The sequence below is a fragment of the Salvelinus alpinus genome, chromosome 7, assembly GCF_045679555.1.
Source record: "Salvelinus alpinus chromosome 7, SLU_Salpinus.1, whole genome shotgun sequence".
Taxonomy (NCBI): domain Eukaryota; kingdom Metazoa; phylum Chordata; class Actinopteri; order Salmoniformes; family Salmonidae; genus Salvelinus; species Salvelinus alpinus.
In genome coordinates this window covers 4,647,365-4,664,705 of record NC_092092.1, presented here as the reverse complement: position 1 = coordinate 4,664,705, position 17,341 = coordinate 4,647,365, and the positions used below count along the sequence as shown (strand labels likewise).

Here is a 17,341-nt window from a genome sequence, read left to right as displayed (position 1 = left end):
AGTGTTTTAAAGGGATGTCTTCAGATAAATGTACTGAAAACCTTTTATTGAATGAAAACTCCACGAGAAAATCTGTTGGCCAGCATGTGGGAGGGTTTTCAGAATGACATATATTCGTTGTGTGTGTAGGTAGCCACACCGCGTTGCGTCCCTGCATGAGGTCAGTCTTAATACCACCTACTGAGACTTGTGTGTGTAGGAAAGGCGTACATTTGCTAATTCTGAATCGGCTCCAAATTTAACAGAACAAATAGGCCAGTCCGCGTGCACTATATATATATATATATATATATATATATATATATATATATATATATATATATATATTTTTTTTTTAGGGGGGGGACTAGGCCCTATCACATATTATTTTGTGAAGCAGCCTTTGACTCTCCTCCTGAACTGCCACTGTAGACCTGCACAGCCATTGGTTAAAGCAGTACTCAAAAAAAGGTTTTGATCAGCAAGAGCAGATTAGGCCCGGCGCTCAGGGTTGGAAAATCCATTTTTCCTGTAGTCCACAGGCATCTCCTTGGCATCTCCTTGGCAGGAACTAATGGGGATCCATAATACATGTATATCAGTGACCCCTCTCTTTGTAGACGACGCCTTTTCCTTGTTTATTAGTTTGACCTGTCCAAGACTCTCTCTGACTAGATGCTTCTGTTCTCTCAGCACCAGGAGCAGCACAGACTGACGTGTCCTGGCAGTCAGAGCAGATGGATATATGACCCGTCACACGCTCCTTTAATGGCCATTTTAGCTGACCGTCTCACTGCTAAACAGACGGAAAGACGTCAATTCTTTGCCACGTGTAGTTTTGGACACAACGGTCTAATGGTCTATCTAGTGTGGCAACAACAGTTTCCCACCTGACTTCCTGTTTTTAGACGGGTAGTTTATTAGCGCTGCAGTACGAATGGGGAATGGCTATACAGACTTTTCTTATGAGCTTAAAATCTAAAACTAACCATTAACCTCATATTTATACAATTTAAAAATTAAATATCAGAGTGCACATCAAGTTTGTAGCCCTTTCTGTGTGCCTGTGAGTACGTGGTGTTAGCATCAGTTGGCGTGTCATTTTGTTTTAATGATCAGATTTGAAAACACGCTCACACACTTAGATGTTGAACGGCTATGAATAGCAAACAGTCCCAATGTCTGGATAAAGATTAGCAGACACTCAACTTGCTGTGAAATGAAACAAAATGGCTGTGTAGATTTAAAGGATTAACATAAAGTACTGTGGTTATGTCCCAAGTGGCACCCGATTTCCCTCAACGGGGCACAAAACCCATCTATTAAAACACACTCACTAATACATTTAGCCCTAGCTAAGTCTGCTGTCATCTTGAGCTGAATGTTTGGTTTCCCTCAGTGTTCTCTCCTACCCCCCCGCCCCCTTGAGCACCCTAGGATAAAGTGTGCATTCTAAATGTCACCCTATATAGTACACTACTTTTGAGCTGTAGTGTACTATATAGGGTGCCATAGGGCCCTGGTCAAAAGGAGTGCACTATATAGGGTGCCAACATTCAGCTCAAGATGACGTGACAGCAGACTTAGCTAGGGCTAAATGCATTAGACTTAGCTAGGGCTAAATGCATTAGACTTAGCTAGGGCTAAATGCATTAGACTTAGCTACGGCTAAATGTATTAGACTTAGCTAGGGCTAAATGTATTAGACTTAGCTAGGGCTAAATGTATTAGACTTAGCTAGGGCTAAATGTATTAGACTTAGCTAGGGCTAAATGTATCAGACTTAGCTAGGGCTAAATGTATCAGACTTAGCTAGGGCTAAATGTATCAGACTTAGCTAGGGCTAAATGTATCAGACTTAGCTAGGGCTAAATGTATCAGACTTAGCTAGGGCTAAATGTATCAGACTTAGCTAGGGCTAAATGTATCAGACTTAGCTAGGGCTAAATGTATCAGACTTAGCTAGGGCTAAATGTATCAGACTTAGCTAGGGCTAAATGTATCAGACTTAGCTAGGGCTAAATGTATCAGACTTAGCTAGGGCTAAATGTATCAGACTTAGCTAGGGCTAAATGTATCAGACTTAGCTAGGGCTAAATGTATCAGACTTAGCTAGGGCTAAATGTATCAGACTTAGCTAGGGCTAAATGTATCAGACTTAGCTAGGGCTAAATGTATTAGACTTAGCTAGGGCTAAATGTATTAGACTTAGCTAGGGCTAAATGTATTAGACTTAGCTAGGGCTAAATGTATTAGACTTAGCTAGGGCTAAATGTATTAGACTTAGCTAGGGCTAAATGTATTAGACTTAGCTAGGGCTAAATGTATTAGACTTAGCTAGGGCTAAATGTATTAGACTTAGCTAGGGCTAAATGTATCAGACTTAGCTAGGGCTAAATGTATCAGACTTAGCTAGGGCTAAATGTATTAGACTTAGCTAGGGCTAAATGTATTAGTGAGTGTGTTTTTAATAGATGGGTTTTGTGCCCTGTTTATTGTCCTGTATTTTACCCTGTATAAAATAGCTTTTTTGAGAAAGATAATAATGTCAGCAGATTATTTGAACATAAACCCAACTGCTCTGTGTCTCCCATAGGGCTCTCATCAAAAGGAGTTGCCTATAAGGGGATAGGCACCCTAAATATAATTTAAAACAAGTAGTTGTTTTTGTTGTCCCAGATTTTATTTTTTGTAGATTTTTATTTTTGAATAACAAATGTATTATTTAAATCCTGTGGTTTAACTGCTGCCTCCTCCTACAGGATGGATATGCTAGCTGTAGCAGGACTGAATGGAGACACTGGACAACAGAGGAGCTCTGTGCTCTCTTCTCCACTACAGACCTGGACGGTAATGGTACGTAAACACACACACACACACACACACACACACTCTCGTATACAGATACCTACACTCATCTGAATGGATACTGTGCAAGTGGACGGGTAATCTTTTACTAGCTAACATTGGGGCACATTTTCACCTATTGTTTTCCTGAAGAAAGTTAAACATGAAGGTGAAATATGGTTTAATGTTAATTAATCTATGTTAAAGTGTGTGTACAGTGCACTCAAAGTATTCAGACCCCCATATTTTGTTACGTTGCAGCCTAATTTTCTCATCAATCTACACACAATACCCCATAATGACAAAGCGAAAACGGGTTTTTAGCAAATTTTTGCACATGTTTTATATTTATTTACATAAGTATTCAGACCTTTTTCTATGAGACTCGAAGTTGAGCTCAGGTGCATCCTGTTTCCATTGATCATCCTTGAGATGTTTCTATAACTTGATTGGAGTCCACCTGTGGTAAATTCAATTGATTGGACATGATTTGGAAATGCACACACATGTCTATATAAGGTCCCACAGTTGTCAGAACAAACACCCAAGCTGTGAGGTCGAAGGAATTGTCTGTAGAGCTCCGAGACAGGATTGTGTAGAGGTACAGATCTGGGGAAAGGTACCAAAACATTTCTGCAGCATTGAAGGTCCTCAAGAACACAGTGGCCCCCATCATTCTTAAATGGAAGAAGTTTGGAACCAACAAGACTCTTCCTAGAGCTGGCCGCCTGGCCAAATTGAGCAATCGGTGGAGAAGGACCTTGGTCAGGGAAGTGACCAAGAACCCAATGGTCACTCTGACAGAGTGCCAAAGTGTCTCTGTGGAGAAAAGATTATCTGGTCTGATGAAACCAAGATTGAAATCTTTGGCCTGAATGGCAAGCGTCACATCTGGAAGAAACCTGGCACCATTCCTATGGTGAAGCATGGTGGTGGCAGCGTCATGCTGTGGGGATGTTTTTCAGCGGCAGGGACTGGGAGACTAGTCAGGATCGAGGGAAAGATGAAAGGAGCAAAATACAGAGAGATCCTTGATGAAAACCTGCTCCAGAGCGCTCGGGACCTCCGACTGGGACAGTATCTGAATGTCCTTGAGTGGCCCAGCCAGAGCCCGTACTTGAACACGATCGAACATCTCTGAAGACCTGAAAATAGCTGCGCAGCAACGCTGGACGGGGAGTCCAACCTGACAGAGCTTGACAGGATCTGCAGAGAAGAATGGGAGAAACTTCCCAAATACAGGTGTGCCAAGCTTGGGAAAGGGGGATAACTTGTCAGTTGTCCAACTGAAATGTGTCTTCCGCATTTAACCCAAGCCCTCTGATTCAGAGTGGTAGGGGGGAAGCTGCCTTAATTGACATCTACGTCTTCGGCGCCCGGGGAAGAACGACAGATTTTTAATTTGTCACCTCGGGGATTTGATCCAGCAACCTTACGGTTACTGGCTCAACGCTTTAACCACTAGACTACCTAGCGTCATACCCAAGAAGATTTGAGCCTGTAGTCGCTGCCAAAGATGCTTCAGCAAAGTACTGATTTAAAGGGTATCAAATCAAAGTTTGTCACGTGCGCCAAATACAACAGGTGTAGACCTTACAGTGAAATGCTTACTTACAGGCTCTAACCAATAGTGCAAAAAAGGTGTTAAGTGAACATTAGGTAAGTAAAGAAATAAAACGACAGTAAAAAGACAGGCTATATACTGTAGCGAGGCTATGAAAGTAGCGAGGCTACATACGGACACCGGTTAGTCAGGCTGATTTGAGGTAGTATGCACATGTAGATATGGTTAAAGTGACCATGCATACATGACGAACAGAGAGTAGCAGTAGCGTTAAGAGGGGTTGGTGGGTGGCCGGACACAATGCAGATAGTCCGGGTAGCCATTTGATTACCTGTTCAGGAGTCTTATGGCTTGGGGGTAAAAACTGTTGAGAAGCCTTTTTGTCCTAGACTTGTCACCCCGGTACCGCTTGCCATGTGGTAGTAGAGAGAACAGTCTATGACTGGGGTGGCTGGGGTCTTTATTTTTTGGGCCTTCCTCTGACAACGCCTGGTGTAGAGGTCCTGGATGGCAGGCAGCTTAGCCCCAGTGATGTACTGGGCCGTACGCACTACCCTCTGTAGTGCCTTGCGGTCAGAGGCCGAGCAATTGCCGTACCAGGCAGTGATGCAACCAGTCAGGATGCTCTCGATGTTGCAGCTGTAGAACCTTTTGAGGATCTCAGGACCCATGCCAAATCTTTTTAGTTTCCTGAGGGGGAATAGGCTTTGTCGTGCCCTCTTCACGACTGTCATGGTGTGTTTGGACCATTCTAGTTTGTTGTTGATGTGGACACCGAAGAACTTGAAGCTCTCAACCTGCTCCACTACAGCCCCGTCAATGAGAATGGGGGCGTGCTCTGTCCTCCTTTTCCTGTAGTCCACAATCATCTCCTTAATCTTGGTTACGTTGAGGGATAGGTTGTTATTCTGGCACCACCCGGCCAGGTCTCTGACCTCCCTGTAGGCTGTCTCGTCGTTGTCTGTGATCAGGCCTACCACCGTTGTGTCGTCTGCAAACTTAAAGATGGTGTTGGAGTCGTGCCTGGCCATGCAGTTGTGGGTGAACAGGAGGGGACTGCGCACGCACCCCTGTGGAGCTCCAGTGTTGAGGATCAGCGTGGCAGATGTGTTGCTACCTACCCTCACCACCTGAGGGCGGCCCGTCAGGAAGTCCAGGATCCAGTTGCAAAGGGAGGTGTTTAGTCCCAGGTTCCTTAGCTTAGTGATGAGCTTTGAGGGCACTATTGTGTTGAACACTGAGCTGTAGTCAATGAATAGCATTCTTACATAGGTGTTCCTTTTGTCCAGGTGGGAAAGGGCAGTGTGGAGTGCAATAGAGATTGCATCATCTGTGGATCTGTTTGGGCGGTATGCAAATTGGAGTGGGTCTAGCGTTTCTGGAAAATGGTGTTGATGTGAGCCATTACCAGCCTTTCAAAGCACTTCATGGCTACGGACGTGAGTGCTTCGGGTCTGTAGTCATTTAGGCAGGTTGCCTTCGTGTTCTTGGGCACAGGGACTATGGTGGTCTGCTTGAAACATGTTGGTATTACAGACTCAATCAGGGACATGTTGAAAATGTCAGTGAAGACACCTGCCAGTTGGTCAGCACATGCCCGGAGCACACGTCCTGGTTTTCCGTCTGGCCCCGCAGCCTTGTGTATGTTGAGCTGTTTAAAGGTCTTACTCACGTTGGCTACGAAGAGCGTGATCACACAGTCGTCCGGAACAGCTGATGCTCTCATGCATGCCTCAGTGTTGCTTGCCTCGACGCGAGCATAGAAGTGATTTAGCTCGTCTGGTAGGCTTGTCACTGTGCAGCTCGCAGCTGTGCTTCCCTTTTGTAGTCTGTAATACACTGCTCAAAAAAATAAAGGGAACACTTAAACACAATGTAACTCCAAGTCAATCACAGTTCTGTGAAATCAAACTGTCCACTTAGGAAGCAACACTGATTGACAATAAATGTCACATGCTGTTGTGCAAATGGAATAGACAACAGGTGGAAATTATAGGCAATTAGCAAGACACCCCCAATAAAGGAGTGGTTCTGCAGGTGGTGACCACAGACCACTTCTCAGTTCCTATGCTTCCTGGCTGATGTTTTGGTCACTTTTGAATGCTGGCGGTGCTTTCACTCTAGTGGTAGCATGAGACGGAGTCTACAACCCACACAAGTGGCTCAGGTAGTGCAGCTCATCCAGGATGGCACATCAATGCGAGCTGTGGCAAGAAGGTTTGCTGTGTCTGTCAGCGTAGTGTCCAGAGCATGGAGGCGCTACCAGGAGACAGGCCAGTACATCAGGAGACGTGGAGGAGGCCGTAGGAGGGCAACAACCCAGCAGCAGGACCGCTACCTCCGCCTTTGTGCAAGGAGGTGCACTGCCAGCGCCCTGCAAAATGACCTCCAGCAGGCCACAAATGTGCATGTGTCTGCTCAAATGGTCAGAAACAGACTCCATGAGGGTGGTATGAGGGCCCGACGTCCACAGGTGGGGGTTGTGCTTACAGCCCAACACCGTGCAGGACGTTTGGCATTTGCCAGAGAACACCAAGATTGGCAAATTCGCCACTGGCGCCCTGTGCTCTTCGCAGATGAAAGCAGGTTCACACTGAGCACATGAGCACATGTGACAGACGTGACAGAGTCTGGAGACGCCGTGGAGAACGTTCTGCTGCCTGCAACATCCTCCAGCATGACCGGTTTGGCGGTGGGTCAGTCATGGTTTGGGGTGGCATTTCTTTGGGGGGCCGCACAGCCCTCCATGGGCTCGCCAGAGGTAGCCTGACTGCCATTAGGTACCGAGATGAGATCCTCAGACCCCTTGTGAGACCATATGCTGGTGCGGTTGGCCCTGGGTTCCTCCTAATGCTAGACCTCATGTGGCTGGAGTGTGTCAGCAGTTCCTGCAAGAGGAAGGCATTGATGCTATGGACTGGCCCGCCCGTTCCCCAGACCTGAATCCAATTGAGCACATCTGGGACATCATGTCTCGCTCCATCCACCAACGCCACGTTGTACCACAGACTGTCCAGGAGTTGGCGGATGCTTTAGTACAGGTCTGGGAGGAGATCCCTCAGGAGACCATCCGCCACCTCATCAGGAGCATGCCCAGGCGTTGTAGGGAGGTCATACAGGCACGTGGAGGCCACACACACTACTGAGCCTCATTTTGACTTGTTTTAAGGACATTACATCAAAGTTGGATCAGCCTGTAGTGTGGTTTTCCACTTTAATTTTGAGTGTGACTCCAAATCCAGACCTCCATGGGTTGATAAATTTGATTTCCATTGATAATTTGTGTGATTTTGTTGTCAGCACATTCAACTATGTAAAGAAAAAAGTATTTAATAAGAATAGTTCATTCATTCAGATCTAGGATGTGTTATTTTAGTGTTCCCTTTATTTTTTTGAGCAGTGTAGTTTGCAAGCCCTGCCACATAAGACGAGCGTCGGAGCCGGTGTAGTATGATTCAATCTTAGCCCTGTATTGACGCTTTGCCTGTTTGATGGTTTGTCAGAGAGCATAGCAGGATTTCTTATAAGCTTCCGGGTTAGAGTCCCGCACCTTGAAAGCGGCAGCTCTACCCTTTAGCTCAGTGCGAATGTTGCCTGTAATCCATGGCTTCTGGTTGGGGTATGTACGTAAGTAAATGTGATATTTAAGTGTTCTTGGTCTTTCTTTTTTTTTTCTTTACCTGTTTTTGCTTTGTTGTGTGTGTTGATTGAGGGTGGGGGGGAATGTTATCCATTATTTTTTATTTATTTAAAGGCTGTAATGTAACAATGTGGAAGAAGTCAAGGGGTCTGAATATTTTCCGAATTGGGGGTGTGTGTGTAATCCACTATCCACGTTTGGCCTACCAATAAAGGAATGTATTGTATACATGCATTTATAAATTTAATCTTAGTGTGCAGATGTCCGTTTTGTTTGGGCACACAATCTCACACACGGCTTAATACAGACTTTTATGGAGCATGAAATGCCTGTTCCCATGGCTTGTAGTCTTAGTTTAATATTTCAAACCTATTACCTTTTTAATGAGCCCACCTCAGAGAAAACAACTAACGTTTTGTGAAGGCACGTTGTACACAGAGCACTTCAAGACGTTAGTTTCTCTCCTCTCGCCTTCCTCACTCCTTTGGCTTGTCAATTTGAAGCATGCTATTTATACAGAAGAAAACAAGTTTGACAATGCCATGGCTGAGTCCTTTTTTAATTAACAATGCCATGGCTGAGTCCTTTTTCAATTAACAACGTGGGTTAACTATGGCTTTTTTTTAATCCTTTCTTTTACTTTAAAATATTCGTTTTTTGTTACTTGTTTCTTGGCCTAACAATAGACGACATGCTCCCTGATTATGAGGAATTACTTTGAAGTTGAAACATGAAACGGAAGTGATTTTATCGAGGATGAGGGAGGGGAGGATGGAGTAGGGGAGGAGGATGGGAGAGGATGAGGAAGGAGGGGGAGGGAGAAGAGGAGGAGCAAGAAGAAGGGAAGAAATGGAGACTCACGTAATCAATCAGGAACAGGAGGGTGGTGTCAGAGGTGATGGGAGGGAGCACTACCTCTGCCTAGAGAGAGGACTTTATGGGGGAGAGGAGGCCTTGCCTGGGGACCGGTCCCTTCAGCAGATACCTGTCCTCTCTGGTCCAGCAGGCTGATAGGTGTACTGTGGGGCCTAACAAGAGCCCAGTTGTCCTGTCAGGTCTCTCTTCTGACGGCTGCAGCAGGAGACTGTACAAGGCCGGTGCCTGTTAGTGGCCCTGCAGAGACCTCATTAGGTGCTATTGTATCCCACCTGCAGAGAGGAGACGAAGGAGGAGACGACAGCGGAACAGAGGAAGGAACGCACCACGCACACTTCCCACTGGCCAGCAGCAGCTCAACATACACACAGACCTCTCGGTTTGACAAACACACTGCCTCTCTGTCCCAGCTCAACACACAGACCCACAACCAGACCGAACACGCAGCCTCCCGGCTGGACAGACACAGACGCAGCCAGGCGGTACGCGGCCTACCGCTAGCAGCATTGGAGGGCCAGTTCAGTCGTTGCATGATGAATCCATCCAAGACCACGGTGGAGGGCTACGGAGACAATTACAAGGAGGAGACCCAGGCTGGGGCTAGGAGGGAGGAGGAGGTTGAGCAGGGCTTGAGGTTGGGTTCTCTGGTTAGCAGGGTGTCTAGCGGTGATGAGACGCAGGATGAGAGCCAGATCTCTGCTTCCGGGCTGGGTGCTCTGGTTAGAAGGGTATCCCAGATCTCTGGACTTGGGGGGGAGCATGAGCTAGACTCTCTGGGGGAAGAGCGCTCTATCTCTGGGATGGGTTCTGTGGTCAGCAGTGGGGTCTCCTGGATGTTCCCGGACATGTGGCGGCTCCTCCACTGCTCCCCCTCGAGAGTCCTGCAGCAGTTCTGGGACAGTACAGGAGTTGTGCAGCCTAGAGATGTGGGAGGAGCCTGCTCCAGTTGGCCCAGTCAGGTTGTCTCAATGGTGAGGGAGAGTCTGGTGCTGTCAGTGGTCAAAGACAGCCAGGTCTTCTCATTGGTCAGAGAGAGTCACATGTTCTCCTATGTTAAAGACCGTCAGATGTTCTCTATAGTCAGTGAGCTGCCATTGGTGCAACACATAAGCACCGAGCTAACTCATGACTTCAGGAGCATTCCCATTGAGCTCACTCGTGACTTCAGGAGCATTCCCATTGAGCTCACTCGTGACTTCAGGAGCATTCCCATTGAGCTCACTCGTGACTTCAGGAGCATTCCCATTGAGCTCACTCGTGACTTCAGGAGCATTCCCATTGAGCTCACTCGTGACTTCAGGAGCATTCCCATTGAGCTCACTCGTGACTTCAGGAGCATTCCCATTGAGCTCACTCGTGACTTCAGGAGCATTCCCATTGAGCTCACTCGTGACTTCAGGAGCATTCCCATTGAGCTCACTCGTGACTTCAGGAGCATTCCCATTGAGCTCACTCGTGACTTCAGGAGCATTCCCATTGAGCTCACTCGTGACTTCAGGAGCATTCCCATTGAGCTCACTCGTGACTTCAGGAGCATTCCCATTGAGCTCACTCGTGACTTCAGGAGCATTCCCATTGAGCTCACTCAGGATCTTCAGCAAGTGGAGTCAACTGGAATACAGCAGAGAGCTATTGACTTTAACACCGCACCAAAAATGAACCTGCCCCTTCTTACAACCCACAATAATGTCTTCAGCCCAGGACCAAGCCTGTACCCAGCCCAGAATGCCACTGAGTTCCCACATAAACAGAACACTGGTAAAGAACTGGATTGGAGAACAGGGGAACAGAATCCCATCCGAGAACTGGAGTGGACTCCGGAGCCGGAAGGCAGACTGGATGCTCCATCTACGTCAGAGGTCCGGATTACAACCAAGGAGGAGCTGTGGTCACCAGAGGACCCGATCAAGATGGAGGAGGACCCACAGTGTGTCACCGATGGAGCCAATGGCAGCAAGCCACAGTGCCCTCCAGAGCAGGGGAACAACGCCAGGTCTGCAGGTCCAGAGAAGAGCTCTGTTTCTGGGCAGGAGAAGCAGTGGACTGAGGGTGTCCAGGTATATTACCAGGTGTGTTTTTAGTCATTCATATTAGGAAATGTACAAAGTTATCAAATCATTCAGCGTCCATGTTGCTTTATTTTGATAAACCCAATCTCGTTCTTTCTCTCAGAGACTGGTGGAGTTCCCAGGGGCTCTGGTTCAACTCCAGTCCCTTCCCTTGTCCACCCTCCTGGGCTGTCTCCAGTCCGTTCTCCCCTCTGTCTTAACTTCTCAGAGACTCATAGCTCTCTACTGGCTGGGCGTGGCCAACTGCAGCCAGCCCCACCCACACCCTTCCCTCGTCCTCCTATTGGAGTCCTGCCTCTACGCCCTGACTCTTGACCCTGACAGGTCCGATCAGACCACGCCCCTGACAGTGTTCCACCACCTCCCCCTGCTGCAGATCAAGGAGATCCTGGTAGGTCTTTTATTGTTCTACCAATTAAATGATTTACCTATTTTCTTTGTTATTAATTATATTTATCCTCATCTTTACCAGTAGTATCACCATTATCATCTAGATTTTTTTTAAATCTAAATTTCCATCTAGGTGGGTTTTTGCGGTCAGAGCCTTCGTCTCACAGCCTCCACTGAGGAGAGTGTCCTGACCCTCTACACCCACAGGTATAAAATCAAATGTATTTATAAAGCCCTTCTTACATCAGCTGATGTCTCAAAGTGCTGTACAGAAACCCAGCCTATAACCCCAAACAGCAAGCAATGCTGGAGAGAACCACTGTGCTCAGATCTTATCCTCTAGCCTAGTGGAAACAAAAGTGTGCTTGGAGCCAACAGTTGATCACGATCGATTGCCAATCAGTCGCACATTTTTTTTATAAAAAAAAAAAAAAAAAGTATGATAGCACTTGAATGTAAGTAGATTGTAAAGTAGGTCAATGTCTACGTGTGGTCTACTAAGATGCAGGTTTGCATTTATTGTCCTGAATCTTGTTCTGGAGGCAGCTCTGCACAGCATGGTCACTATCTGCCACAGCCACAAAGTCATGGTCTGATTTTCAATCCTGCCTTAACCACACCGCTAACCCTAATGCCTAACCGTTACTTTTAAAGTCGAACTAACAGCGTTTTAGCAACATGAAATCTTATCGAAATCTGTTCATATACACCACAGGAGGCTGGCGGCACCTTAATTGAGGAGGAGGACGGGCTCGCGGTAATGAGTGGAGCAGTATCACTGGAATGGTATCAAATTCACCGAACATTTAGTTTCCACTTGGTTTCCACTTGGTTTCCACATGGCTTCCACATGGTTTCCACTTGGTTTCCACTTGGTTTCCACTTGGTTTCCACTTGGTTTCCACATGGCTTCCACATGGTTTCCACTTGGTTTCCACTTGGTTTCCACTTGGTTTCCACTTGGTTTCCACATGGTTTCCACATGGTTTCCACTTGGTTTCCACATGGCTTCCACATGGCTTCCACATGGCTTCCACATGGCTTCCACATGGTTTCCACTTGGTTTCCACTTGGTTTCCACATGGTTTCCACATGGTTTCCACTTGGTTTCCACATGGCTTCCACATGGTTTCCACTTGGTTTCCACTTGGTTTCCACATGGTTTCCACTTGGTTTCCACATGGTTTCCACATGGTTTCCACATGGTTTCCACTTGGTTTCCACATGGCTTCCACTTGGTTTCCACTTGGCTTCCACATGGCTTCCACATGGCTTCCACATGGTTTCCACATGGTTTCCACTTGGCTTCCACTTGGCTTCCACATGGTTTCCACATGGTTTCCACATGGTTTCCACTTGGTTTCCACATGGTTTCCACATGGTTTCCACTTGGTTTCCACATGGTTTCCACTTGGTTTCCACTTGGTTTCCACTTGGTTTCCACATGGTTTCCACATGGTTTCCACATGGTTTCCACTTGGTTTCCACTTGGTTTCCAGGCGTTTGATGCCATTCCATCTGCTCTGTTCCGGACATTATTATGAGCCATCCTCCCTTCAGCAGCCTCTACTGATATATACCCTCAGGGTGAATGTCACTTATTTTTTATTTTTCATTTTCTGACAAGCGAGGACTTAGATATGGTCGTTTTCATGAATTCATAGAATGTTTTGGAATTATGTATAGTAAGGCGTTTGTGAAAATTCTCTAGCAATATAAAATGGGTGAAATGGATGTGAGTTTAGACAATTAATAGACACTGCAGTAAGTAAAACCTAATAAAAACATCTGTCTTGTCCAAGTTCCGGAGTCTATGTAGACCAGTGCGCCATAGCCAATCAGAGCTACACTAGGCCTATATGCAAATAAGCCATTTACCACACGGCCCTGCCATCATTCACTTTGAACTGGTCTATGGGTATACAGACAGTCGGTCAGTCACTCACTCCTCCAATCACATGACATCCTCCCAGCAGCTAGCTAGCTAACGTTATGCTCTGTTTTTTTTGCTTGTAAAATAAATGGCTAGCTACATAAATAGATACGCAAGTGTCAAAACTCAATATTGAAAAAAATAAATAAATACAACAAATTTGTGGGCCAGACATAACCTATTTGGTTTTTACAAAAAAAACTGCAACCCTTTCTAGCCATTGTTTTAATTAGAAAAATATGTCCCTTTATACTTAAGTATGTGGATACCTGCTCATCGTTCTTATGCTGAGGTTGCTTCCAGAGGCAGTTTGTGATAGACCGGGGAGATGATTTTTGCGCGCTTCAGCACTCTGTGATCTCATTCTGTGAGCTTGTGTGGCCGACCACTTCCCGGTTAAGCTGTTTTTTCTCCTAGACGTTTCCACTTCAAAATAAAAGCACTTACAGTTGACCGGGGCAGCTCTAGCGAGGCAGAAATTAGACTAAATGACTTGTTGGAAAGGTGACATCCTAAGACGGTGCCATGTTGAAATTCACTGAGCTTTTCAATAAGGCAATTCTACTGACAATGTTTGTCTATGGAGATTGCATGGCGGTGTGCTCGATTTTATACACCTGTTAGCAACGGGTGTGGCTGAAATAGCTGAATCCACTAATTTGACTGGGTGTCCTCATACTTTTGTACATATAGTGTATCTACATAGGATGCTGAATATAGCATTTTAACATATGAAAACAAGAGGTAAATTGATATTTGTCCAGCCTTTGCTGCGACCCTAATCAAAAGCTATTTAATGAGTCCAAATAACACAAATGTAACTATAGGGTGTTTTAACATTTTAAACTTAAAGCATGTTATTCCTTTAACTTTTTTTTTTATAAAAAAAAACTTTTGTACTGCATGGCTCACCGGTGCAGTTGAATGCAGCACTCAAAATGTATTGATTTAGTCAGCCTAGGCTACTGCTCTAATGTTTCTGTAATAGGCCTACGTGTTTGTCCTTTGTATGGTGTTTTGAGGCAGGTTGTTTTTTATTTTTTCATTGTCAAGCTTTAAAAACCGAAGCCAGGCTGCAATATTTTAGTAGCCTAGATAGGAATGGGAATTTAATATATATATATATATAAAATACTGGGAATTTTATATTTTCACTGATATTATGATTGTCCGTTTTGTTTCAAATCTGCGTAGTAGTTAAAACGCTGCCAGCTCCACTTTGATTTAAATTAAGACTAAAGAGCAACATTTTTTGTTTTCATGAATTGTTTGCCAATTTTGGCTTTGCAGCTGGCTTATCGAGCAAAAATCGCTCAGTTCTACCTCCAGGACAAGATTCATGACAATAAACAGCAGCCTGCTACTAAGGCATGTTGCTTGAATAATAGAAATACATTTGATCAAATCTTCAATTACACCCTCTGCTGTACCTCCACAGCCAGACCCTCACCCAAGCCCTCACACAGGCCCTGCTAGGTGTGTTCTCTCCTGGGGACCAGCGAGTGGCTCACCACCCCTTCCTGAAGGAGGATCTGATGGAGCTGTCTCTGGACTGGAAGGCCCAGGTACCTGACCTGCTGTTGGATGCTGGGCTCAGGCTGTCTGGTCACTTCCACAAGACCCTAGCTGACCTGGTGTATATACTGCATGGCAACATGGGCAGGTAGTAGTATTGTAGTATTTGTTGGTCTTGAAAGGATAGCTCATAGCACATAAGAACTGAAGACAGACAAACGTTTGAGTTTTATTTTACGTCTTTTCAGAGAGAAGCCTAGTCTGGGAGAGGTCAGACTGCTGCTCTACACTACCGTTGGTGTGACAACGACCCCTGACCCCAGACCTGACCCCTGGGCCCAGCTCCTCCTCACGGAGACACACCTGGGACTGGTGCAGGTACATTTTAACTATGTTTAATATATTTATTCATTTATGCAGGAAGATGCCATGCACTCACTCTCACTGTGACATTTTGTCAGATTCATTCATCCATCCCTTCCTTCATGCAGGAGAATGCAGTGTTCCACCCTGCTCCGCGCCACCTCCCCCTGCTGTCCCGACAAGCACAGTTCCAGGGGGTGTCCCTTCGGTGCCGCTCTGACATCCGCTGTTTGATGGTCGGAGATTGGGCCGGGAGCTCCCCCGGCGTGGGGCGAGATGGAGCCGGGAGCTCCCCCGGCGTGGGGCGAGATGGGGCCGGGAGCTCCCCCGGCGTGGGGCGAGATGGGGCCGGGAGCTCCCCCGGCGTGGGGCGAGATGGAGCCGGGAGCTCCCCCGGCGTGGGGCGAGATGGAGCCGGGAGCTCCCCCGGCGTGGGGCGAGATGGAGCCGGGAGCTCCCCCGGCGTGGGGCGAGATGGAGCCGGGAGCTCCCCCGGCGTGGGGCGAGATGGAGCCGGGAGCTCCCCCGGCGTGGGGCGAGATGGAGCCGGGAGCTCCCCCGGCGTGGGGCGAGATGGAGCCGGGATTGAAGGTATTTCATTAGATTTTTGGGGTGGGGTCAATAAAAAATAAATAAAAACATCAACCACATGTTGATGCAGTCCATTTAAAATCAAGGAAAACACTAAACGTGTTAGGTTTACCAATTCAATTATTTGGAGTATAAATAGTGTGCTATCTTTTATTTTGAACACAAAGTTTAACGTATTTCGACTGTAGTCTTAGGTGGGGCAATTAGACTGGACATCATCCTATCTCGGAACCGGAGAACCAGGGGAGAGAGGTGGGACAGGCCTCGGGGACAGCCTGGAAGTGCTGCTGCTGTAAGGAAGGTAGGAAGGGTAGCTGAAGTTGCTATCCTGTATGCTGCCTCTAATTCATGTCCTTCGCCGCATCAGCAGGCTGAAGTGTGGAAATTACATTTCAGCTGCATGTCGGAGGCCGCCTGTCTGATTAATCACTTGTCAAACGTCTGAATGGTCACTGATCAAGGACTGGACAGACTATAATGAACTATAGCTTAGACAGGACCGGACTGAACAGAAGAACTGGTACCGAACTCTCATTGAGAGGAAGTGGAGGTGTATGTTTTCTCACTGAGGGGCAGTACAGTGCATCTGAAAATGACAAGATGGAGAATGGCTCTACTATGGCACTATTAAAGGGCACTTTCCCAAACACAGACTAAAATGAGTCATGGACTTATAAAAGCATGTTCAAAAGACAATCTCCTTGTACTTCGACTTTCATCCAGGACTCGGGTTAATCTATGTCCAGGAAACAGGCCCGTAGAGTACATGAATATATTAATGATGTGTTTTTGTTGTTCAATGTTTCCATGCACTGATTTCTATGAAATGTTCATATCCCATTTTCCACATCTTTCTGAAGTGCACTTTATTACTGTGTTCCATGTTGTGGTGTTTGCCCATTCACTGTTCCTGTTGTTTTTGTTTACACTGTAGAGGACCCCAGGACACTTGATTCTAGAGAATATAGGCCATTTTTTAAGGATATATATGCAAAGTGACCAAATAATTGCAGGGTATGCCTTTTTTAAGCATATTTGCACTTTTGACCACACAAAAGACAAGTGTTATACCTCATATTTGAAACGTTTGTGTTTTATGGACATATGTAAACAATTTTAAAAAATTACTTTATGCCAAATAATATTATGCAATCTAATTAATTATATTTGTGGAATATTTGAATCACTTGGTAGTTTCAGACACTCGTGTGTGTTAAAATAAATGTATTAAAATGTTTACAATGCTGCAGGTGGAAAATATGTTTTGTTTACGTTTGTCAAGCAATAAAAGTTATACAACTTCTCTTTTGGTTTTTGCCAGTCAATAGTTTATAGTAGACGATCTTCTGTGAAGGACTGAAACTTCAGAATGTAGCTTCATCTGCTCATTCTTTCTGATTCTTCTCTGTCCCTCGCTCTCTCTCTCTCTCTCTCTCTCTCTGTGTGTATCTGTCTCTATGGCTGTGTTTTAAAGATCAGAATTGGGCAGCCTATGTGGTGTTAACTCTGTCAGTAGCTTGCCTCCTTGTCCCTTACGACCCAGCCTCTCCAGTCGGAAGGAACTAGGTTAAATC

The 17,341-nt window shown here is 45.9% G+C and overlaps 1 protein-coding gene across 2 annotated transcripts in view; it reads left to right on the top strand.

Annotated features, from left to right (window-relative positions):
* LOC139580331 (uncharacterized) overlaps nt 1–17,070 on the top strand; it is a 65,086-nt gene extending 48,016 nt beyond the window's left edge. For both annotated transcript variants that reach the window (XM_071408886.1, XM_071408887.1), the window contains exons 19-26: nt 2,742–2,835; nt 9,185–10,975; nt 11,079–11,366; nt 11,499–11,572; nt 14,737–14,961; nt 15,062–15,191; nt 15,305–15,767; nt 15,956–17,070. In XM_071408886.1, coding sequence (XP_071264987.1) covers nt 2,742–2,835; nt 9,185–10,975; nt 11,079–11,366; nt 11,499–11,572; nt 14,737–14,961; nt 15,062–15,191; nt 15,305–15,767; nt 15,956–16,212 — 3,322 coding nt within the window. In that variant the 3' untranslated portion in view covers nt 16,213–17,070. The remainder of the gene's footprint in view (nt 1–2,741; nt 2,836–9,184; nt 10,976–11,078; nt 11,367–11,498; nt 11,573–14,736; nt 14,962–15,061; nt 15,192–15,304; nt 15,768–15,955) is intronic.
* The last annotated feature ends 271 nt before the right edge of the window (nt 17,071–17,341 follow it).